We start from the raw sequence: 25717 nt of genomic DNA, 5'->3' as shown, positions 1-25717 counted from the left end.
TTTCTTGTTTATAACTTTTTGCCATTACAAAGTTACAGTAAACATCATTAAATGTCTGAAAATGCTTAATAGTTTCCTGGGAATAAATTCCTAGAAGTAGAATTGCTGGCTCAAGGTGCTTTCATAGTTTTTAGGCTTTTGCTATGTAGCTGTTAAATTGCCTATCAGAAAGCTTTCATTAACTTATACTAACTAAACAGGCTCATCTTCTGGTAGCCTCACCAACATATGAACTTATTACATAATTTTTTATCTTAGAACTTTTGTTGTATGTTAATTTTGTAATCTGCCACTTTCTTAATAAATTCTAGTTTTCCAACTTATTTTCTCATATGTGGCATTTTTTCAAAAGTTAACTACATGAAAAAATAGAATAAAAATTTCAGGAATTGTTCAAACTGAGAAAGAAAATCACAACATAAAGTTTGTTTTTACCTTTACTGATTAAAAGAAATATTCATGCTAACCATCATGTGATGTGCTGTGTGTTCTAATGAAGAATGAAAATGTAGTTCTAACGCAAATAGTAAGAAAATTTAAGTATACACATAGTAAATAGTATGACAAATTAATTTATTCTGCTAAAAAGTAACAGATGATCATGGACAGGAAATAGAACATCCTATACTTGTCCTATTCCTAAAGATGTTTTTGACTATTGGCTGGGGCTGTAGCTCAGTGGCAGAGCGCTTGCCTAGCATGCATAGGTACTAGGTTTGATCCTGCCACTCTGTTTTAAAATAAAGGTATTCTGTCCATCTACAATTACAAAAATATATATATTAAAAAAAGATGTTTGTGACTATGTACTTACAATAAAGGCCTGCGTTCTTGACCAAATTCTGCTTCATAGTAGCCATCTCTGCAGTCTTTTCCAACTAAATCATGAGGATGAGGTTTATAGGGGTCATTTTTTGTAACTAATGTAATTCTTACTTTTCCTTTTCCACAGTAGTTCATAATCTGGAAAAAGGGGGGATTAAATATATGATTCATAAATATATTTTATTAAGAACTGATTTACTAAATTGACAGTTCAATTTATATAATGTAATTAGCTCTAAATAAATAAAGTTCAACTGACCAGAAACTGCAGTAGAGATGAAACTTTCCAGAGAATACCAGTAGGAAAGAACTTACCTCTCAGCTGCTGGACATATTATTTTCTGCCCTAATTTCAACTGATCATATCATCTGATTATTTATTTCCTTTTAAAACAAGTAATATTATACTTTAATTTTTATCACAGAGCATGAGGAAGAACTAAAATGTTAGAACACTAAATCCTTTATCTTAGATGTACTATCATACCATAAATATCCCTTGAAAATATATAGTTAAACCACACTCAAAATAATAGCACATAAATATAATTTTACTTAACATGCAAGATTTAATTTCACAAAGTAACCGTTAATCAGTTATATTAAATAATATAAACAAATCTCAAGTGTTCCCGGTGTAATAAGCAGTAAATCTAGCTGAGTTTAATAAGATGAAATTTCACTCAAATCTGGAACATTCCCAGTACAAAGGAGAGTAAGCATGGGAGAGGCAGGAGGACACTATGAGATGGAGAGAAACTAATGTTTACTTTCAAAGCTAGCAAATTTGCACGAATGAGCAGGGAATAAAAAAAACAGCATACCCTAAGGGAGCAAGGTAGTTAAGTAGACTGAGTGGCGTACCAGGTAGAGGGCACTAAAATCCATAAATTTGAATTTAAGCATAATTTAAACAGTAACCATGAAGTATATGTTGCCTTTCTGGGTGGAAGAGAGGTAACCACTCAAGACTCTAGGACAGGCTTACAGTAGATAGAACTCAAGCTGGAAAGTGTTTAGGACCTTCTGGAATGGTAAGGATACAGATCATAGAAATATTTTAGAGACATAATGAATAAATAGAATTATGGAGAAGAAAAAATTGACTCAAAGGATTGGAAAATAGAATTTTTAAAATTTACTTATTGTGTTTTACCTTTAACATTTAAATAAAAGGATCTGGATAAACCAAATCCATACTGTACCAAAAATGTGACTTAAAATTAGAAAGTTGCTACAGTTAGATGGGAGCAAGAAGCTCTGGTATAATATTGCACAGTATAGTGATTAGATATAACAATAACGTACTGTATATTTTAAAAGCTAGAAAAGGGCTAGGGATACAGCTCAGCAGTTAGTAGAGTGCTTGCCTTGCATGCACAAGGCCCTGAGTTCAATCATCAGCACATACCAAGAAAAAAAAAAGCTAGAAGAAAGGAGTTTGAATATTTCACCATATAGACATGGTAAATGTTTGAGGAGATAAGTATGTTTAACATTATTTAAAGTTTATATAGTGCATACATATATCAAACATTACATGGTATGCCATTCATATATATAATTTTTTATGTTTTTATGTATTAGTTAAATAAATGAAAATAGGAATTTGGAATTCAATACAAAATGTTGGCATTACCTTATTCTATAATTTAACAATTCTCTTTAAATTCAACAGAATAAACTCTGTAAGTAGTGCAGTTATAAAATAGTGAATTAAGCTGGGCACAGTGGTGCATGACTGATATCCTAGCAGCTCAGGAGGCTGAGGCAGAAGAATTGTGAATTCAAAGCCAGACTCAGCAAAAGCTAGGTGCTAAGCTACGCAGTGAAACCTTGTCTCGAAATAGAATACAAAATAGGGCTGGGGATGTGGCTCAGTGGTTGAGTGCCCCTGAATTCAATCCTTGGTACTCCCCTCCCCAAAAATAGTGAATAAAGATCTGTTGATAAAAAAATTAAATACCACTTTTCAAAATTCACTTTGCTATTAGGTTTTTGTTGTTTTGTTTTTTGAGATGAGATCCTGCTAATTTGCTCAGACTGGTCTTGAACTTCAGGATTCAAGTGATCCTCCTGTCTCAGTATCCCAAGTAGCTGAGACTACAGCATGTGCTACTATGCCCAGCTTGCTATTAAGCTTTTAAATTGGCATTTAAAGGATAAAAAATTAAAAGGTAAGTGAAATATAATTTACAAAAATAAACTGGTACAGGGGCTGGGGTTGTGGCTCAGTGGTAGATCGCTTGCCTAGCACATGTGAGGCACTGAGTTCGATCCTCGACACCACATAAAAATAAAGCCGAGTTGAAATAGAAAAGTCTCTAAAACAGATGGAAGATGTCTTGAAAGCATTGCAAACGAAGCTGTGGGAGGTTGAATCAAAATTGTCCTTTATGAGCTGCAAAAGCTGAACTCTGTTCCATGTCTCTTATTCTTTCCCACCCATTATGTCTTAAATGAGAAGAACTGTAGAATCATTTCTGCAGCTGTATTTTATGGCAAAGAGGTGATTGTTTCCCACATTAGAATTTTTAAGCTATTTTATGATACTTGCTGGAATTGGAATTTAGGAATTTGTATTCTGATAAGAAACTGGGCTGAGTTTTCAGAATTATTTTCTTCTCTGTGTCAAATTCATTATTATTGATTTTCTATTTTTTAAAGAACGATTTTGCTTTTAATACTTTGGACAGTATTAAATAGTGAATGGTAAAAATCTTTTAAAAAATTAAATAAATAAATAAATTTGTACATCTGCAACTAAAAAATAAAAATAAAAATAAACTGGTATATTTATCAAAGTCATTGTCAATTAAAAACTACTTTTGAAACTTATGCTAATATGAAAAAAGCCATATTTAAAAAATTATACTATTTTAAATGATGCCAATGATGCAGAGTATCAGATGCAGGCAATAAAGATCAGGAAAAAGGAAAAAAAATGTTCTTCTCCTTTTTGATAAGCCCTAGACTAAGACATTACAGGAAGAATTCTGATTCAGTTCTCAAAATCATGTTTCATCTACACAGTAATTTTCCTCACCTCTACATGAACATAATACTTTTTCCTCATTAAATGCTTTGTGTTCCATGAAAGGGATCATAATCCAAAAGCTGCCAATGTACACTTAGCACTGTGATTCTCTCTACATAGATTAATATACAAATAATTGTAATTATCTACATCAGGGAAGACTGTATTATAATTAAGAAATGTCCCTACCATCTAATACAGATTAATTTAAAAGAAAAAAGGGAATAAAGGAAAAAGACTATGGAGGTAATTAAAGAAAATGAGCCTTTAATATAACTGCAATAGCTAAAATATCAATCAACCAAAAGTGAGAAAGACACAGAAGGATCTATTACCTGGATAGATGGGAATGTTCGATTGTTCTCAGTGCTGTGCTCTCCTGGAATGCTGCCAGCTGATCGCCCTTCACATTTGTACCTAAAACGCATTCCCCTCTGCCTGGGTTGTTCAATTATCTTTATATATGGGTTATACCCACCTGAAAATTTTAAAAGGGAAGGGTTCAGTGAGATTACAATAGGATTATAATAGATTTCTAACAATTTGGGTTTTTTTTTTTTTAAACAACAGACTAAAACAAAGATTCTCCCTCCCAACATTAACAAGGTTGTAATGTAATTATCCAAGATTGATTGGAAGACACATCTTTTGTTTCCATTCAAATTGAGCTCATAGTATTAACACAAGTCATACAAATCAACTGATTAATTAATGCTTTATTGCTTAATATCCACAGCTAATGCCAATATCAAGTTCTAAAATAACCACTTCATAAATATTCACTTTCCACATGAGATCAAGCAGAAGGGTTTTCCCCAAGATGCCCCAGAATGATGAAGAAGATAGTATTCAGCAGTACATTATACTTCCCAAGAGAGTAAACATATTTAACTGTTTGGCTTAACACTGGATTCTTGGAAGTAGGTGAAAAGATCATTCCCTAAAAATGAAAATAATTTAAACTCTTGCAAAAGCATAAGTTTGGAATGTTATACAATGTTGTACACTGTATACTAAAACAAGCCCCAGAAGAGACTTCAGGCTCAAAAGAATTTTCAAGCAGTCCCATCTAAACTTTTTCTACAATATAAGACACTATGGAGGAAAAGAAACCGCAACTATTTGTTTTATATAGCAATATTATTCAAAATTGCACCTGTAGGATAAGCTACTGATACACATACTTAATGAATGACTCTTAAAATAATTATGCTGAGTGAACAAAGCCAGACCAAAAGAGCACATATGGTATAAGTCCATTTAGAGCTAACTCTAGACTAAGTAAACTATAATAAAAGAAAGCAGATCACTAGTTGCCTAAAATGGGGTAAAGTTTAGGGGATGATGGACATGTTAAATATTTTGATTGTGGTGATGATTTAGGTTGTACACATAGGTCAAAACTTACCAAATTGTGTACTTTAAGAATGTGTAATTTGTTATACATTAATTATACATTAATAAGGCTGTTTAAAACATATGTATCTTTACCCTTTCTTATTATCCAAATCATGGAAATAAAAGTTCAATAAAGATACTCAATTGTGCTTAAAAGGGGTAATTAACAATGTGTTTTCATTTCAGGGGTATGAAGACATCTTCCATTCAAAAAAGAAAAAAAAAAAAAAAAGACTCTCCCCCAATCCATTTAGTGATTTCTAAATTCCCACAATTATAAATCCATTTCACTGAGGTTATCCTGTTAGAATGCAAGCAATTTCAGAAAAGATAAAACAGTGGGTCTTATTAGGTAAGTATAAGAAGAGGCCTTTTGAATCCCACCTAGCCATTTTTTAACAGTAAGTCCCTGGAAATGTTATTAAAATCTCTTAGTCTCCTCTGTAAAATGGGAATGATAATCATAACAGCACTACCTCATAGTGTTGTTGTGAGGATCAGACATCACATGTGTTAAAATTCTTACTGTTATACATATGACATGGTGAAAAGAGGAGGAAAGAAAAAAGGTAAGCATTCTAGGGAGAAGGAAGAAGAGTGTGTCCATAGAAGAGTTTATTTAGGTATCACCAATGGAAGTAGAGTATGTTTCTACTCTTAGAGAACCAAAACTCAGAGCACACAAAGTAATACAGATTTCATTTTATGTGCTATGAGGAATCATTATTTTTATGCAGTGAAATCATAAGATCAGAATAGCATTCGAGAATAAGAACTCTGGTGGTACTGGACATATTGAAAGTAAAAAGCAAGGTGATCAATTTAGAGTCCATTAAAATACAACAGTTCCCCCCTTATCCATGGGGGATATGTTCCAAGACCCCCCAGTGGGTTCCTGAAACTTTATAGACAGTGCTGAACTTTATATATACCATGTTTGTCCTATACATACATACCTATATATGCTAAAGTTTATAAATTAGGCACAATAAGAGATTAACAACAATAAAAAAATAGAACGATATATTCTAACAATAGTTATTGAAAACTTATTACTTATTTCTGGAAATTTTCACTTATTATTTTTGGACTATGGCTGACCACAAGTAACTGAATTATCAACACCAAAACTGTGGATAAGTGGAGACTACTGTCATGTGGGCAATGATGAGCATGTGTCTAAAATAAGGCAGTGATAATAGGAATCCAGGTTCATTTAAAAGATAAAACTGCCAGTATTTGGGGTGCCTAGGCATTAGGCATCAAAAGAAAAATTAAAAGAAGTATTGATGACACCACATTTCTACTTTGGGTCACTAAATAAATTGTTACTGTTATCTTCAATTTTATTCAGCTTAAATCAGACTTCTTGTATTGAAGCTACTACCTATTTGTTTATTCAAAACACAAAGGGCCAGGAAAAACTAACTCAATCAAGTTCATAACTCTTTTTTCAATTTTACTGAAAAACCACAAGGCATGCATACAAATGAGTATTTCACAATTTATGTCGTTGTATATTTCAAAATCACATTACAATTTTGAATATTTCCACAATTTATGTCGTTGTATATTTCAAAATCACATTACAATTTTGAATATTTCCTATCTTTATACATTCTTGTAGGTATATCTAAAAGAAGTACATTTCCCTCTCAATAGTTAAAATCAACAGTATTTTTCAGTGACATCTTAAATAATTTATGTGGTTGAACAAAAGGTCAAATAAATCCCTGCACACTACTTTAAGGTGTCTTGGTGGGAAACTGATACAGAATTACATCATTGATAGTAAACTGTTAGCTTCTTTGGAGGAGGAGGAGTATAAATAAAAATTCTAGGCTCATTGTGAGCAAAGTGAGCAGTGATTTATTGACATTTTAAAAAACTATCTAGTGTGTTAATGAAGTAAGTCTATAGACAAAAGAACAGAAAAGCAATTGTTGAAAAGATTAAATAGAATACTTTTTAAAAGTTTTTTTAAATGCTGAAAATGACATAAATATTAGTTATCATATAATATTGTGTACTGAAAAGTTCTTGAAGTTTACTTTTTCTATTACGGAAGTTCTTAATTGGTAAAAAGTTTCACTAACAACCAAGTAACCAAATTTTTTGTAATATTCTATACCTCCCCAGCTGAAAATAATTTCCTCTTCCTGTAAATAAAAATAGTACTTTTGTTTATAATAATTATTCCAAATAACTTTAATTCAGGGAGGATTCATTTTATTTGTTCTTGAAATAAAGCTACCTGCTTTATTTCTTTTAGATACTTGAAGGCAGAAATTACATTATTCATAAGTGCCTTATATACAAATATTAAGTAAATATCTATTGGGTGAATGATTTAAAATCTGAAGATATTTTGTTTGTGCAAGTTACTCAAACATGAAAGGACTATATTAATGATTAATAGATCTTCTTCATTATATTCTGCTATGATGAAAAAAGCAGTGCTTTGTAGGTACTAGAATTGCCATACCTTCCTACTTCCTCACACCCATTCATATGCTGATTTATTTATCTGTGGCTGTGATTTTTAAAACTTCCTAGCTATAAATAATTTATATTATATATCAGTACAATGCAACAGTTATTTCCTTCCTCAGGACGGTTTTGCAAATGCCACTCTTCCCACAGATAAAAAGTGCTGAAATGTAGTCACATATGGAGTAGAAGAAGGTAAAATATAAATCAGGGAATTGTAGGGAAAAATGAGTACTCTTAACTAAGATTACTGAATGTCACTACAGTTTTGAAAAGCACTGAAATGTCTTCAAAATGAGTTCTAAACAATTTGATTACTGTATTTTTCTTTAACCAATACTGCGTAAAACTAGGATTGTCCCTATGTTTTGAACAGTATTGTAAAATGCTAATGCAGACCAGAACATCTGAAATATAGCCCAAATTTTTGCAATGTATATTTATGATTTATTTGCACTAAGGAAAAAAAGAGTGCTATATAAAAATCACACAATAAAGTATTAGTTTTTGATTAAAAAAAGAAATTACATTGAAGTAAAAGATAAAAATAGATTACCAATTGTCAGAAATACACACATTCACTAAAATCTTTTTTTTTTCCCCCAGTGGTGTTGGGGATTGAATCTAGGGCCTTGCACATGCAAGGCAAGAGCTCTACCACCAAGCTACATAACCAGTTCCATATTCATTAAAATCTTATTGCTAGCATTAGGAATCAGTATTAAGTATACAGTGAAAAATAGTAATTACATTTAATATAATTTTAAAGCACTTTGTATATATTTGATCCTAACTTTAATCTTCATAAAGAAAGAACTTATCCCATTTTACGGGTGATAAAACTATAAAATTTAAAATTAAATAAAGTAATGAGAAAAAAAATTATGAATGACATTAGCTACAGTGACAGCTCAGATTCCAGGATACCAAACTTAAGAAACAACAAACATAAAAAGCAGCTAGGGGTAAAATTACAATAACTGATTCAGCACATTTTAAAAAAAAATACCTGCAATCTAAAATAAATATATTCTAGTTTAATAAAATAATTCATCTTGGTATAAGCAAGTAGTTTAATAAAATAATTCATCTTTGTATAAGCAAGTGTAAGAGTCAATAAAATCTTTAGAACAAAGTTTGTACTGGAGATGTACATCAGAAACACCTAAGTAGCTTTTCCAAAACATTGGACATGCCCTGACCCCATCTCAGAGCCCAACAGGAAGTACTACTCTTCAAGGGTAAAGCTGTTTCTGAAAGAGCCTTTCAAGCCAGTTTAACACATTCCTAATTCAAGAACCACAGCCCTAAAACTTGAAGAAGTAGAAACAATGATGCATATATCTGAAGCAGCAATCCCAAGTTCAGGTCTGCTTCCTGGATAAATAAGGCAGAGCAATTCTGACTAGTTGTAACTCCTTTTTCTCTCCTGATCAAAACAGATTATTCAAAATGTAAGCAAGAGAAAAAGACAAAGGGATAGCCTTCAACTGCTCTAATTTGTTTTAAAAATAAACCATTTACAAAATAAATATTCTAACATACTTCTTGCAGTACAATACACAAATATTTGAAATGCCAATGTGTCAAAACACCACAGTTAAGAAAGCTGACTAGAGTGCCTCTCTCTCTCATAGAGCTCCTAGATGACATTTTGCCTGGGACCCAAAGGAGCAAAAGGGGCTAAGAATACATACTTTTCCAAATATCACCTCTACTCGTGGTGGAAAAAAAGAAAATAGGATCTATTCTTTTTTCCTCCAACAAGATCTATCAAAGTTTACTTCAATACAACAGATTGACTTTGAATTGGCCTTAAGAATCCAGGTAATGGAATTTTCAAATGAGTAGTCAACTGATGTATGCACCACAAGGTAAAAAGGATATTATAGATTTTGGCAATAGAGATTCCACTGCTATAGAGGTGGGAGAAAAACTTTTGACCTACCGGGTGAAAAAGTAGAGAAACGTTTAAAATCTGTCCCAGATTATACAGGTATTTAAATTAAAAAAAAAAAAAAATACATGGCAGGGCCAAATCATCTGTTAAGATTTCTAGACTTAAAAATACAGGAGGGCGAGTTAAATATGAATTTCAAGTAAACAAATAATTTTTTTAGTGTAAATCTATCCTATATAATATTTGGGTCATGTGCCTACAAACGCAATCATGTACAGAGAACACAAATGGGAAGGAGTTGGAACAAAAGAAATTTGAGTGACTTGTTATATTAAAGAACAATAGGACATACCCCTAGATGTTGCTACTTATGATTCATTTCATTCACTCATTCTCCTTATGTTTATTATATATCACTTCAATTTTTATACCACTGTTATCTCTTTTTCATGTGTTACAGTTCTAAAAGAACATTCATGTTTGTGTGCAATCTTTTACTTAAAAAAGTCATTTGCTTTAGCTATCCATCCTAACTTCCAGTTCTATTATTAAAGAGTAAGTTGCCATATACTTACATCCATTTTTTTCTCCTTACTCAAGAGAAAAATAGTTCTCTTGAAATTCATACTACAAAGAGGTGGTTAAGTATTGTGGTTCACAAAAACAATTTTTTGTGTACTTTCTATTCTGTTACATAGCAGAGTCATACTACAGAAAAATGTGCATAAAAAGAAATTATCTAAATTTTAAGATAACTTAACCAAAGAGAGTACTAATTATTAGTAAACATAGTCACGTATACACAAGAACATTTTGCTTTTTTTACTGAAAAGTTTCCAATTTAGACATAAAATACTTACATTAAATAGAATAGAATTATAAATATACAAAGGTAATGTCTACTTAACTATGCAGCTTTGATAGGTTTGGGAACACATTTTTTTCACTTTGCCTATTCTAATTAATTGTGTCAAGAAATTAGAATCAGGAGTATTGTTTAAAGGGGGGAGGCAATGAAAAACAATGACCAAGTTATGAAACCCTAAATAACTAATCTGTCAATTTATATTACAACATTTAGAATCATTATATAAAATACCAGCTACTCATAGCATTTATATAATTTATATAATTTTGATGATGATTATGCTCTTATGTTACTTTTACATTATAGGGATCATCTCTTCAACTACACATACCTATTTACATATAACATCTGGTGAGAAATGAAGAAATAGTCTTAAATGCTTGGTAATCAATAAAAGTACTTTTTGAGGTTTTTAATACTATCTTACTACAAACAGAATCTAAAGTAAATAAAAACTCATTAAACAAATTTTTTCCTGTCACTCTTTCAGCTAAATTAGTTCCAAATCAGAATGGGAATTTATAATTTAATGAATCTTTTTCTCTCTTTAAGGTCTTTACATCTGATTAAAAAAAAGTATAACCTGACTTCTTTAAACATTTTTTTTTTACCTAGTAGTTGCAAATAACTGAATTACAATTTAAATAACTTGTTGTATTTTAAATAGTTCCATTTAATGCAACTTTTTAGAAAAGACCAAAAAAGATAACCACCCTACAACTTCCAAATCTTTGAACTTTCAGTTTCTTTACACTTCCCTTTCAATTTAGAGACTCAGTCCTCATAACAAAAATATACTGTCATTAAACAAGTTTAAGTTGCATCACATTTTAAAATCAGGTAGGTCTTACAATACTCTATGTAGAAACGATTGTGTTTTTTTTTTCTATTTTAGAAAAGTTTTAAGTATTACATATATGAAAGATTAGTCTGGTCAAATAGCCAACAGTGGACCTTTTTTACTTAAAATGCTCACCATTCATTAGTTCTTTCATACAACATCTCTTCCTGATAACCAATAAACTAAACATTTGATGTCATCCTTGTACTTTTAATCTAAACATCTATTGAATTGATATTTTCAAGATTCTCTGAAAGTCTGGGGTCATTTAAGTGAGTAAAGGGAAAGTTGAAATATTTTAAACTACACTTGTCTTCTCACACGAAAACCACAGACAAACTGAAATCAAATGTCATGTGAAACACCCCAATTTCCTTTTCAGCTTACAGCAGTAGCTATGGTATTGTTCTGCTCAACCCTTTAAAGAGGTTCTTTTTGCTTTCTACTTCCTCTTCTCTACCAGACATCAGCTTTCTACCGAGGGTCACTACAGGAGGCAGTAGGAAGCATGCGGGTCAAGAATAAACAAGACCCTTCTTCATTCAGCCTCCTACTACAGCCTTAAGGTGTCATTTTAGGCTTCCGGCTTTTGCTTGCTCTGCACCCGGTGCTGGGGCAGTGCAACTGCAACACCCCCACCCTCACCCCGCCAAAATCCCGGTAATGATCCAACCTAGACTACTTGACTTACCCGCTTTGAGTTACAGGCAGCCCTACATCATGGCTATCTATACAACTCTTCCGCCCTTTCCCTGCAAGCTGTTTCTTAACTTGTTTCCCTGCAAAGCAACAAATCCAACCATTTATAGACGAAAAGAAATATTTACATTAGGGGATTCCGTTGTTTTCATGCCTAGCCATTATTTTAAAGCACAAATAGTTTCAAAATCCTTTCCCCGTTGCTGCTAACAAGAGGGGGACTTGGAACTCGACGTCTCTACTCGGTAAGTTAGAAAAGTCTGCGCTTGAGTTCCCAGTAAAAGTCATCCACTTCGTTTCCACTTAATACCTGTTAAAATAACACTAAGAAACTTACGGCAGCGCCACATTTTACACAACTGTCAGCACAAGAACTTGGAACTTGATGAAATTAATCTAAACAGGGAGAGAGTTCGCCCGAGGTCTGAAGCTTCCTCATTCTCGTCCAAAAATACAAAACCACCATTTCAATACAATTCAACCTTTAAATACAAGAACTCTTCGTCCTCCCTTATTTAATTACTTCCCTAATCCCGAAATCAAGTTGTTGGGAATTTCTAAAGTTCCGGCTATTACAAGAGCATCAGATTACACAGCGCGGCTTTGATTTCGCACGCAAACCTTCAAGCAGGTAACTTTTTCTGACAATTTGCCAGGTGAGGCGATTTCAAAGCCAGAATGTGCCATCAAAACAGATCCCGAATCCCAGGGCAGCACCACCCCGCAGAAGAGCTCCTTCCCCGTCCAGCCGCGATGGGCGCACTCACCGGAGGCCATGGCTCCGCTCTCCGCGCAGTCGGGCCGGCAGCTCCAAACGTCGGGGCCCGAGGCCGTCAGCCAGACAGCCGCCAGTCAAGTCAGGAGGCCGCGGGACCTTTGCCGTCGGGACCCCAGTCCCCCTGACCACCCCCGGGCCTCCTCCTCTTTCCCGCCCTCCCCTTGGCTTGCGGCTCACACCTTCCCACCCCCTGAATTCTCGCGCTCAGGGTCACCACTGTCGCCCGTCCAGCGAGCGGGAGACAGGAGCAGGGGGCGGAGCGGGACGAGAGCCGAGCGCTAGCCCGGCCAAGAAGCTGGCAGCCCGGAGGGAGGGGAATTTCCCGCGGCTGACGTAGCGCTCCCCACCGCCTTTCCCGGGGGCGGGGGGGCGGAGCGTTCTCGAGGCTGGCGCGCGCGCACCCGCACTGAGCAGCCCGCGACCCGCCCCGGCCCCGGCCCCGCCCCCGCGCGCTCCCCGCCCCCGCGCGCGCGCCCCTAGAATTGCTGCGTGATTGGGTCCGGGTGCAGATGCTGCAGCGCGGGGTCTGCGGGAGTGTGGGGACGGTAAAGAGCTCCGGCAGCTCGGAGGTGACGGCTCTGAGCGTGAGAAGGCCGCCGGCTCCCGAGAAATCCCCCTCCTCCGGGTTGTCCTTCGGAGTGTGGTTTAAAGTTCAGGAGCTGGTGGGAGGGTGAGGTGACGTCGAGAGGGTCGGTCGCCCGGGAGCACCTGGAGGCGGGCCGGGCGGCCTCCTGGCTGGGGGGGTGGGGTGTGGAGAACGGCCCGGGGTTTTCGATAGGTAGTTCCCCCTCTTCCCGATTTCGCACATGCAAATCTCCACCCCCGCGCCGGGGCGCGTTGGAGCGCGGGCGTCCCGGCGTGCCCTCGAGGGGAAGTGCGGAAGCGGCCGTCGGCGAGGTTCATTTGTAATTCGTGTATTTGCATAGGGGACCCCCGCAGTCTGATTTTCCTTCTTTATATCTACATTTTGAGGGCTTGGTTAACTACGTATTTTATGTACTAAAACCTTTTAAACTCAAAAGTTCTGCACTGCGAGTTCCTCGTTACGCAGTGAGTGGACACTATATCTTGAGATTTGACAGATACCCATGAGGAAGGGGACGCTGAAACGAGCATTTAGTGCATTAAAGGATCCATTATAACTTTATTTTTTTCATTTGCTAATAAACACCTGTTGCCTTGTCTAGTATGTGTTGATATCTTCATTTTGTAAACGAGTTAATAAGGATTTGGAGAAATTAAGTACTTCAGAACGCTGGTTAAAGGGAAAACGGTTTAAACCCAAAGTTATCTGATTCCAAGTCTCCACGCCTTTTCTATGGTCCCGTGGTGCCAAAAATAACTATTTGGAGAGGAAAGGAATGGGGAATATTAACCTGCTTTATGAGTGGCCTAAACCGGAGGACTCCCTGGAAGAAATCATTAGAAATGAAACCTTGCCATTCCCCAAATAGCTCTCCACAAAAATGTACAATGTACAGAAAAGGTAACAGTTCTATAATTGGGTAATTAAATCATATTGTGGTGCACATCATAGTTGATCCACTAAAGAGATGGCAAAGACCAAAAAAAAAAAAAAAATAGAAAACCTCAATCCTTAATAATAATCCGTTAAAATAATGTTGATTGTCTTTATCCAAGAGAAATAAAATAGGAAGTTACATCTTGGAGCCAAGAGCCAAGGCTTAAAACTCCTAGAGATTTTTTTAAGGTTTAGACTGGGAAAAAATGGTTTATTATTCTATAGCTAATAGCTGGTCATTGCAGTTTATATAGAGAAGAATGGCACATGTTATTTTTCCTTGAGGGCTTATAGTCTTTGATGTGTTTCTTCAACAAATATCTACTTTGCCAGATGCCCTTCTAGGTTGTGGATGTATACATTAGATGAACATGATAAAAAAATGGCCTTCCTGTAGCTGTGTCCTACATGAAAGACATAAAGTATATTAGCAAATAAGACCATTTTAAATACTATTATTAAAATATTTTGTTACTTTATTACTATAAAGAAAATAAGGAGGTGGGGGTAAGAAGTCAAGAAGATAGATGCACTTTAGAGGTGACATTTGAGCTGAGATCCAAGCAGTAAGAAAGAGGCCTCCACAGGAAGATGCAGGCAAAGAACATGCCAATGGAGGGAAACAACAAGCACCACTCTTTCTGAGGGACTGGAAGAAGGCAGTAGGGCTACAGTAGTCTGAATGAAATGGAAAAGGGAAGTAGGGGCCAGATCATGAAGGGCCTTACAAGGCATGGTACACAGGATTGAATTTTATTTCAGTTGCACATTGGAACCCTGTCGGAAATTTTTAAGTGAGTAATTGATGTATGGGTACAATATGTTTATTCTGGCTGATGTGTTAAACTGTTACTATGTGCTCACTAAAGGCAGGAGTAAAGACAGAGCAGCTAGGAAGCTGCTGACAGAGAAGTAAAGGTTTGGACTAATGTTTTCGTGAAGAGATGATAAAAGGGGGTCAGATACAGTGAGATTTTGGTGAGAGAACTTTCAGATGAAATTGAAAAAGATGAGTATAAAACATGACCTTGAATTTGGCAAAATGGAAGTCATTAGTGACCTTGATAAGAACCACATCAGTATAAGGGAGAAGATGAAAGCTGAATTGGAGCAGGTTGAGAGAAAAAAAAATGGATGGAAATGATGAGTATAAACAACTTTTTCAAGAGTGTTAAAGGAAACAAGAAATGGGGCAAAAGCTGGAGGAGGATGTGGATTTGTATTATGCTAAGGGCTGTCACTAAGAACCTCAATCGCAACAGGTTAACATAGATTCACAGTCCAGTGTGAGCTGGATGGTTTTCTTCCAGGAGTGACTCAGGGACCCCAGCATCTTTCAAGCTGCCTTGCAAAGGGAAAGAGTACATCACTAATAAGAGATTTGTATGAACCAGGCCTAAAGGTGGAATACATTCCTCTGAACACAGACTGTTTTTCACAGGACCTCCAAAGGGGGGCTGAGAAATATAATTTGAGAAATGTGATTTAGCTGTGCGACCAAGAAAAAGACAAAAATGGATATCAGTGAACACTAGCAATTTCTTGCGTAAAATTTTTATTTTTAGAGGGGTGATAGTAAGGCATATCTAACATATCTAACTCTGTGGTGAAGGAGAAATTGATAATGGAGAGAAGGGAGTAAGTATACAAATGAAGAAGGGAGAAAGGTAGGACTCCAGAGCAGTGGGGTTGGTCATAGACTGGAATAGGGATATCTCAGTAATAACAAGAAGGAAGGCAGAGTAGATGGAGCAAGCCTGGTGGATTTGATGGTAGAGATGAGGTGATCAGTTGTAATTTTGTAATGCTTTTAGTGAAGTAAAGTCCACCTGAGAGTAGATGATGAAGAGGGAATAGAAGGTTTGAGGAAGAGGAGAAACTGAAGACAAGATCTGAGAGTAGAGAATTTAGAAGGTTTATCCAACTAGACTGATTGCCTATATGAAATTTGTGGCCTACACAAAAATGTTGACTAGTAAACAGTATTTCTGATATGGTTTTAGCCAAAGGATATCAATGGGCCATACTATCCTTAAAAAGAAGATAATCTAATAAAATTTAAGTATGAGAGTGTTCAGGAAAGATTCATAATATCTGTTAAGCCTCCTGGATGAGCCCATCTATTCACATTATTTTATCAGTGATCCCAGGGTCATATTTAGCTTGGATCTTTCACAGGACTTCAGACTTATATATCTAGTTGTCTGCTAGCCACCTCTAGTGGGACATCCTAAGCATCCCAGACTTAACCTACATAAAAACTTCTCTCCCACATTTAATATTACTCTCAATTTCTCTGTACCACTATATATCCAGACACAGGCTAGAAACTTGAGATCCATCTTTGATTCTCTTTCTCACGGTCCCACAACATCCAATCACCATATCCTGTTGATCTTGCCAATCAAATAAGTACCCATTCTACCTCTGAGCTACACCCCAGCCCTCTTCTTCATTTGACATCCACTGCCCTTGGTTAACTCTTCATTATAATTCATCTAAATTACTGGAATGGGCTCCTAACTATTGTGCCTATCTATAGTTTGTCCCCTTTAAAAACCATTAAGACTTATTGCTTCTAGAGTCATCTTTATGAATGCTTATCAGGCCATACCACTCCTATGCCTTAAAACCATCAGTTGCGCCCAGTTCACTTGCACATGAACTACAAACTACTCCCCAAAATCTGGCCACTACCTTTCCTCAGCCTCCTCTTGCACTCCACACTTTGCACTTTACCCCTTGCTGAACTGCTTCAGAGCTCCTCATATCTATAAAAGCAGGTCTTTTTTTTGTCTCTCTGCCTTTTCCTAGAATGCTCCTTCCCAGAGACATGCCATGCTTGTGTATCAAAAGATTTAATATTATTAAATTGTCAGGTCTTTCCAAACTGATCTGTTGATCTAATGAATTCCAATTGAAATCACAGTGTATTATTGGTGAAATATAAGGGAGTGATTATTAAGTATATATAAAAATGCAAATGTTCTCAAATAGCCCTGGAAATATTGAAGAATAAAGCCAAGAATCTATACTACCAGACATCCAAATATGTTATAAAACTACAGAAATTGAGATTGTGTGGTATTGGTACAAAGTTATACAAATGGAATGATGGGCTGAGTTAGAGATTGCAGAAATAGGCCCACACACATATAGTCACTTGTTTACAACAGTCTCCACTGCAATAAGGGGGCGGGGGAAGAAGATGTCTATTTTAAAGAACTATTTCTGGAAAAAATTTGATATCTATATGGAAAATAATGAAATCTGACCCCAACTTCACACCATATAAACCTAAATGTGAAAGTAAACTAATAAAACTTATAGAAGAAAACATACCTTGGGATAGGCAAAGAGTTCTTGAACATTATGCAAAAAAAAAAAAAAAGAAAGAAAGAAAGAAAAATTGTACTTAATTAGGTAAAAATGCCCCTAAGATAATGAAAAGGCAAGTCACATAGTGGGAGAAAAATACAATACATATATCTGATAAAGAACTCTGTAGCATCCATGTGGTACTCTGCTCAGATGTCTTCTAGAGAGGACCTGCCTCAGCTTTCAAGGCAAAGCCACACAATTCCTTATAGCACATCTGGGACACAAGGACTCACTATCTCCAGCCCGCACAGGACTTCTCTATGTGCGAGGTTTGTGTCAGACCCCACTGGACTGGCTAAGACTGTCTCAGAGATACACTCCAGTCTGATGCTCTTTCTACTCAATTCTCCTTTTCTCCCAACTTTCTTGTCATGGGTATCAGACCTGCATCTTAACAGTTTCCCTGCCTATTCTTTCTTTCTTTACCTTTTATCTTTCATAGGTGTTACCCCAATAAAGTTTGTACACTGTTAACTTCATACTGTTATCTGCTTCCTGGAGGACCCAACTGGTACACTCATATCCAGAATATCTAAAGAATGTCTATAGATCAGTAAGAAAAATGTGGACAATCCAGTTTTTTAAAACAGGCAAAAGACAAACTGGTACTTTTCAAGGGGGAATAGCCAAATAATAAGCATTTTAAAAAGCATTCAGCATTACTAGTTATCAGGGAAATGTATATAAAAACCACAATGAGATATTGCTACTATTCCATCAGGAGTTGGCTAAACTCAAAAGGACAATATACAGTGTTGGTAAGGATGTATAAAAAATGGAATTCTTAAATTTGTTTGTGGTTGTATAATTTGGACCAACAATCTGGGAAAATTGGCACAACTTACTAAAACTGAAATACACACCTATGACCCAGCATACTACCAATACCTATGACCCAGCATACTACTTTTGGGTATTTGTTTAATATAAATAATTGCTTATATCTGCCAAAATATGAACAAGACTACTTAAGACATCTTTATTCATATTGTCCCTAAATTGGAAACATCTAAATATTCATCAACAATAGAATGGCTAAATTCCTACAATGGATTTCTCCCAATAATAATATATTATTGCCACACCTGTCTTTGTACAGGTAAAGTGAAAAAACTATACAAAAAGAGTACATACTGCATGAGTTCACTTATATCAATTCAAAACCAGATATAACTTATTCTGTAAGATAGATCAGAATATTGAGTACCTGTTGTTCAATAGACCAGCCTCTTGAGTTGCTGGAAATGTTCTTTATATATCTTGATATAGGTGATGAGTTACAAAGACTATTATCTTTTTTTTTTTTTTTTAGATTTCTTTTTTTTTTAATTTTTTATTGTTGGCTGTTCAAAACATTACATAGTTCTTGATATATCATATTTCACACTTTGATTCAAGTGGGTTATGAGCTCCCATTTTTACCCCATATACAGATTGCAGAATCACATCAGTTACACATCCATTGATTTACATATTGCCATACTAGTGTCTGTTGTGTTCTGCTGCCTTTCCTATCCTCTACTATCCCCCCTCCCCTCCCCTCCCCTCCCCTCTTCTCTCTCTGCCCCCTCTACTGACATTCATTTGTCCCCCTTGTATTATTTTTCCCTTTCCCCTCACTTCCTCTTGTATGTACTTTTGTATAACTCTGAGGGTCTCCTTCCATTTCCATGCAATTTCCCTTCTCTCTCCCTTTCCCTTCCACCTCTCATCCCTGTTTAATCTTTGATCAGGCTCCTCTAAGGTCTCTTCTCAGCCATGCCTCAGCCTTGTCCTATAACAACTGCAGACTCTGAGCACAAATGATTTCACTGCACCCATCCTACTAAGAGACACAAACAATGCTGGAATAGTTTCTCACAGCTCAATACCACATCTCTAGGACCATGACTTAGGGCCTCTTAAGTCCCTTCCCAGGAAAGCCCAAGGCTACCAGAAGGAAGTAGTTTGTTCCTGCCAACATCTAAAGACAGGACCCAGTCGTCCCCCCACCCCTCTATATAGGAGGGGAGGACCCTACAAACCCAGTTGGCCCAGTCACATTGACCAACTCCTCTAACCACATTTGTAAATTTCTACTCTCCTGACTGCTGTTCCCCCTCCCTACTCCCTCAGTCTCCATTTAAAATGCCTAGTCACCTCTGCATAAATCAAAGTTGAGCTCAGCTTTCACTGGGCTTTCTTTCCTATAGTTGTTACTGAGTAGTCTGTCGTTACTATTTTAACTAGTGTCTGGCTTTGTTTTTGACATGGTTTACATATATTTAAGACTTAATTGAGCTCTACTAGTGTACAAAGACTTGTGAACTTTAAGATAATTTTTTAAAAGTTTGGAAAGATCTTTAAGACTAGGGCCACTCACTTTGAGGTGCAGCTCCCTACCTACATTTTTTCCATCTCCTAAAAGCACACCTCTTCCCTAGGTTCATTATTACTCAATTTACAGGAAGCCTTAATAGATTGCCCTGACTAGGTAGACTGCTCCTTCTCTGTGCAACATAATAGTCAGCAAATTGTCTATTATCCTGCTTAACACACTGCATTGTGGTAGCTGGTCTTGTGCTTCACTCACCTACTAAATTAAACCACTTAAGTCCTTGAAAGCAGGGGAACTCTTGTTCCCAGTGGCTGGGATGCTCAATATTGGTTGAAAGATTTAACCTGACAAGAGATCAATACCTTTGTTCTTTAGGGCTGGTTAGTTTATTAATGTCCCACCATGTCTGATCTTTAGTGTCTGGTATACTGTATACCTTGCATTTGGATGGCTCTTCTGAGCTTTGGGGGGATTATCATGTTTAATTTTATTCTGAAACTTTGTTGTAACATCTATTCCGTTTAATGACAGGCATGTCTTCTTTCAATAACAAAAGTCTCTTGGGGCAATTTTACTTTTTATCTCTTACTCTCAATTTCTCATATTTTTCTGGGAATATAGACCCAGGAAGCATCAATTTGCTAGTCCAGGTTTTTAGTTTTATGAATGATTGTGACTTCTTTATTGCTGCATTACTAAAAAAAAAAAAAAGAAAAGATAAGAAATTTATTTGTTTAAATTTTCCTCAGTATCAAAAGCAGTAGTTTGGGACTGGGATTGTAGCTCAGTGATAGAGCTCTTGCCTAATACCTGTGAGGCACTGGGTTCAATTCTCAGCACCACATAAAAATAAATAAATAAAGGTATTGTGTCTATCTACAAGTAAAAAGTAATAATAATAATAATTTTGAAAGCAGTCGTTCTCTACCTTATTATTTCTGTACCCCCTGTTTTGTAACATGTGTATAACATTATTTACTAGCCTAAAGTGAAATTCACAAATGTAACCTAACTTACATATGTGTGTGTGTGTCTATATATATATATATATATATAGACACACATATATATATTCTAATAAATACAAATAATATTCTAATAGCAATATCAAGAAGAAATAAAGCTGGGCGTGGTAGTGCATGCCTGTAATCCTAGCAGCTTGGGAGGCAGAAGCAGGAAGATCAAGGAGTTCAAAGCCAGCCTCAGCAACTTAGTGTGGCCCTATGCAATTTAGTGAGACCCTGTCTCAAAAAATAAAAAGGGCTAGAGATGTGGCTCAGTGATTGAATGCCCCTGGGTTTAATTCCTGGTACAAACAAAAAAAAAGAAGAGGAAGAAGAAATAAAAAGAAAACAATTTATAAAAGACAACATTGCCTTCAATATGTAAATACTTGGGCATGACTACATTAAAAGACATAATGAAGTTGTCAGATGTTTACATCCACATATAGAATAACTGTAATGTATTTGCAGGCTGATACTATTGTGTTGTATTGGTGACCTATCAGTTGTGATTTTTTCTTTCTTAAATTTTTTTTTTTTTTTGGAAAAATTTTCTTCCCTTACTTAATACAGTATTTGCATTCCTGGTAAATTCAGTCTATATTAAACCCATACACAAAAATATATTATGTTTATGTATAAAAGAAAGTTGTGTTATTCCAGGCTTGTATTATTATAAAAGGCTTTCTACCTAGATGAATGGAAATAGTGAAACGGGAAAATCGTGAGAATGGGGCAGTTTTTGACTCTGCTGAATTATCCCTTGCAGGACATCTAGTATCCCTCACCACCCCAGCTGTAAATGCTAGTGGTGCCCCCATATTATTGTGCCAGCCAATGTGGTCACAGATTTCCAAAATAATCCGGTTTTGAAACAGTTGTTCTTAAGTTTGGGTGATAATTTGGGAATGCAGATTTCTTGGCCTCTCTTTCAGGAATTCTGAATCAGATGTAGGGGGCTGGCTTAGAATCTACATTTACAGAATGGATATGAGGTGTTCCCCCAAACCTCCTGTTAATGCAGGAATAATCAAAAGTAAAATGATTAGATTATGAGAACTGTAACCTAATCATTCCATCCTAGTTTGAATAGACTGAGTGGTAACTGTAGACAGATGGGCATGGCTGTAGGAGGTGGGTCACTGGGGCATGCCATAGAAGGGTGTATCTTCCCTGGGGCCTCTGTCCCACCCTCCTCTCTCTCTGCTTCTATGCTGCTACCAGCTGAGCAAATTCCTTCTGGCATGCAGTTCCCCCATGATGTGCTGCCTCACCTTGGGTCCAGAGCAATGGAGTCAGCAGTCGATGGACTGAGACCTCTGAAACTGTGAGCCCTACATAAACTTTTCCTCCTCTAAGTTGTTGTTGTCAGCTATTTTGGTCACAGCGAAACAAAAGTTGACTAAAACACTACATTTTTTTCTTTGACTACTCTAGGAGTTCTATCCTTCAGAATTCACCTTGACAAGCTTTGCTCTAGACTATAGCCATGACTCTCAACTTACCATACTAAATAATCTCAACAGAGACCAATTTACTCTTAAGAAGTTTTATATTTAGAGCTATTTGTTTAGTATATTTATGTTTTAAGCCCATAAAAATTATAGCAGCAGTATTGCAGTACATTTTATTGCTGTCACTTTTGGACAAGGGCAAAAAAATTCTATTAGTAGTTGAGAATTGTAATGATACTATTGAGTAAATTTTTGCCACTCTAATAACTACACAACACAGAAGAAAAATTTTAAACATAAGTGGAAATTGGGATAATGAAGAGTAAAAGACAAGGGTCAGAAAATATAGTGAATTGGGCTGGGGATGTGGCTCAAGCGGTAGCGCGCTTGCCTGGCATGCGTGCGGCCCGGGTTCGATCCTCAGCACCACATACAAACAAAGATGTTGTGTCCGCCGATAATTTAAAAAAAGTAAATAACTATTAAAAAAATTCTCTCTCTCTCTCTCTCTAAAAAAAAAAGAAAGAAAATATAGTGAATAGTGAGTTTAGGGAAAGTACTTGAGGTGACAGGGAGCCCCAGGTTAATCATAGCCTATCGAGTCCAAATGGACAGCAGAGTAGAGAGGAAATGGTACCCTTCATGACATCCCGACCAGATGACATCTATCTTTCACTACCGGTTGAGAACCAAGCACACCTTTGATGTCTGATCAGAGGCTCTTTTGTGTGTGTACGCACACGTGCGTGCACACAGAATAAGTAGTTTATCCACTGAGCCTGTTGTGCAAGTTGTTTCTGAATAAATAGTCAGGCACAGTAAGAGAGTCTTGAATAATATTCAATGGAGGTTGTAGAAAAAAAAGTCTGTTGAATTATCCCTGTGGCCCATAACTAAGGGCTTTACAAATACACAGAGCGGGCTTTCAATCTCAGCTCAGCTGAGATTATTACCTGTGGGACAATTACTGTAGGAAAGTCACCTGCCCTCTCCAGGTATAAACTTGGAGTAATAATAATAATACTTACTTCACAAGATTGTGATCACAAGAATGAGACCACAAATGCAAAGTGCCCAATACATGAAAAGCACTAAAAAATATTAGTAGTGTTTTCTTTTTCTGTTTTATTATAAACATTTTCAAACATTCAACCAAATTGAAAGAATTTTGCTGGGAATATCTGTGTATCTACCAACTATATTCTACCATTAATATTTTGCCACACTTACCTTATCACCCACTTAGTCATTTTTCCAACTCTGTCCACCAAATTCACCTCTCTGATTTTAAAAAATATATTTAAAAATTAATTGGAGACACTGGGACACTGTCTCCTAAATATTTCAGCATGTATAGATAGTTAATCTTTCATTTCACTAATAATTCATTCTTTTCATCAGATTTATTGTGTCTCTGCCTCAAAGCATTATAGATAGACACTGCCACATTACCTCTCTTTCATGCATTCTTCATCTGGGTTAACTTTGTTACTCAGTTTTATGCAGATATTTTACATCAATTTAAACCACAAGTTTCTTATATGAAAAAAAAAAAGGCTTTATCAGAATTACACTTTGGTAACAATTGGAGTTCTATAAGTATTGCCCAACTGGCTGTTGTGTTCCCTCCACTACTCAGGACAAATAACTGCAGTAGCCAGACTCAACCATCACTACTGGATTTGTGCCATTTACCACCCCTATTCCTGCTGTCCTGTTTACTTACTTGCTACATGAATATTGTTTGAGATCTCTGAAATTTACTCCCATGAATTTAAGAGATGTAAAAGACAAAAGTAAGAGAAGGAAGGTGGATACCTCATAAAGAATGGGAATTCAGGGCTGGGGTTGTGGCTCAGAATAGAGTGCCTCGCATATGTGAGGCACTGGGTTCCATCCTCAGCACCACATAAAAATAAATAACTAAATAAAATAAAGTAAAAAAAATAAAAGAATGGGAATTCAGGTCTTTCTACACTCTTGGAACCATTTCCACTTTCTTGAACACACAGAAATAGTCTTTGAAAATGTCTGCAATGCTAGCTGAAGGAGGTAACACTTTATGATGGATGCCATTTGTTTAAGTGGACAGAAGGAGAGGAAAGAGAGAAATAAAAAATGATTGTCGCACGCAGCCACATCAATGTTTATATCAGCTCAATTCACAATAGCTAAACTATGGAATCAGCCTAGGTGCCCTTCAACAGATGAATGGATAAAGAAACTGTGATATATATATATATATATATATATATATATATATATATATATATATATATATATATATATATATATATATATATATAGAATGTTACTTGGCCTTATAGAAGAACAAAAGTATGGAATTTGTCAGTAAATGGATGGAACTGGAGAATATTATGCTAAGCAAAATAAACTAATCCCAAAGAACCAAAGACAGAATGTTTCCTCTGTTATTCAGAAGCTAATTCACAATAAGGGTGGTGGGAGAATAGTGGTATTTTGGATTAAACAGAGGGGAGTAAAGGGAAAGGAGGGGGTATGGGGGTAAGAATGATAGTAGAATGAATTGAACATTATTACCCTATATGCATATATGATTATATAACCTGTGTAACTCTACATCATGTACAACCAGACAAATGAGGAATTATACTCCAGTGTCAAAATGTATTCTACCGTCATGTACAACTAATTACAACAACTTAAAAAATGAGTGCTGGAGAGACAAGGGCAATCAAAGTGGAGGGCATATGACAGGTCCAGCTCACTTCTCTTCTTTTCTTTTATTAATTGTAGCCTGACAGATGGTTGCTCAACTGCACTCTGTCTCCCAGTCCCTGATCCATATTCAACTCTACTGTTGAGGATAATACCCTAGAGCTTATGGCTGCAAAACAAGATGGAAGCAACCTGAGTGACTGCACAGATTGGCCGGGAATGCAGATGATTAAGAAATGAATTAAGTCATTGGATTTTTTTTTAAGTCATTGCATTTGTTATAGCAGCTAATATTAATTAACTAATGTGGATATTCATAAGACATAAAGGAAAATAATTTGGTAGTAGGGGGTCAGAACGCCAGGTGGAGTATTTTGGTTTATCTCATAGTCAATGGAGAAAAACATGGCAGGTTCTTAAACTAGGGAGAGTTGTAGTGGGGGCTGTTCAAGGAAAATGAGACCAGAACCACTCAAAATATTTCCACTAAGAGGTTTTTGCAG

General features: G+C 36.1%; 1 protein-coding gene across 4 annotated transcripts in view; it reads right to left on the bottom strand.

Moving 5' to 3' along the window:
• The window catches only part of Rel (REL proto-oncogene, NF-kB subunit), a 32472-nt gene extending 19509 nt beyond the window's left edge, over positions 1-12963 (bottom strand). For 2 of the 4 annotated variants that reach the window (XM_071601600.1, XM_071601601.1), the window contains exons 1-3: positions 12396-12527; positions 4198-4340; positions 815-963 (exon numbers count right to left, since the gene is read on the bottom strand). In XM_071601600.1, the coding sequence (XP_071457701.1) occupies positions 815-963; positions 4198-4340; positions 12396-12408 (305 nt within the window). In that variant the 5' untranslated portion in view covers positions 12409-12527. Of the gene's footprint in view, positions 1-814; positions 964-4197; positions 4341-12186; positions 12251-12395; positions 12528-12825 lie in introns of those variants that run through there. The other 2 variants (XM_027934444.2, XM_071601602.1) reach the window with 2 other exon arrangements.
• Between the last annotated feature and the right edge of the window lie 12754 nt (positions 12964-25717).

Source organism: Marmota flaviventris, chromosome 14 (genome assembly GCF_047511675.1).
Source record: "Marmota flaviventris isolate mMarFla1 chromosome 14, mMarFla1.hap1, whole genome shotgun sequence".
Taxonomy (NCBI): Eukaryota; Metazoa; Chordata; class Mammalia; order Rodentia; family Sciuridae; genus Marmota; species Marmota flaviventris.
Note: the sequence above shows the minus strand (reverse complement) of the source record. Positions and strands in the feature narration are given on the sequence as shown.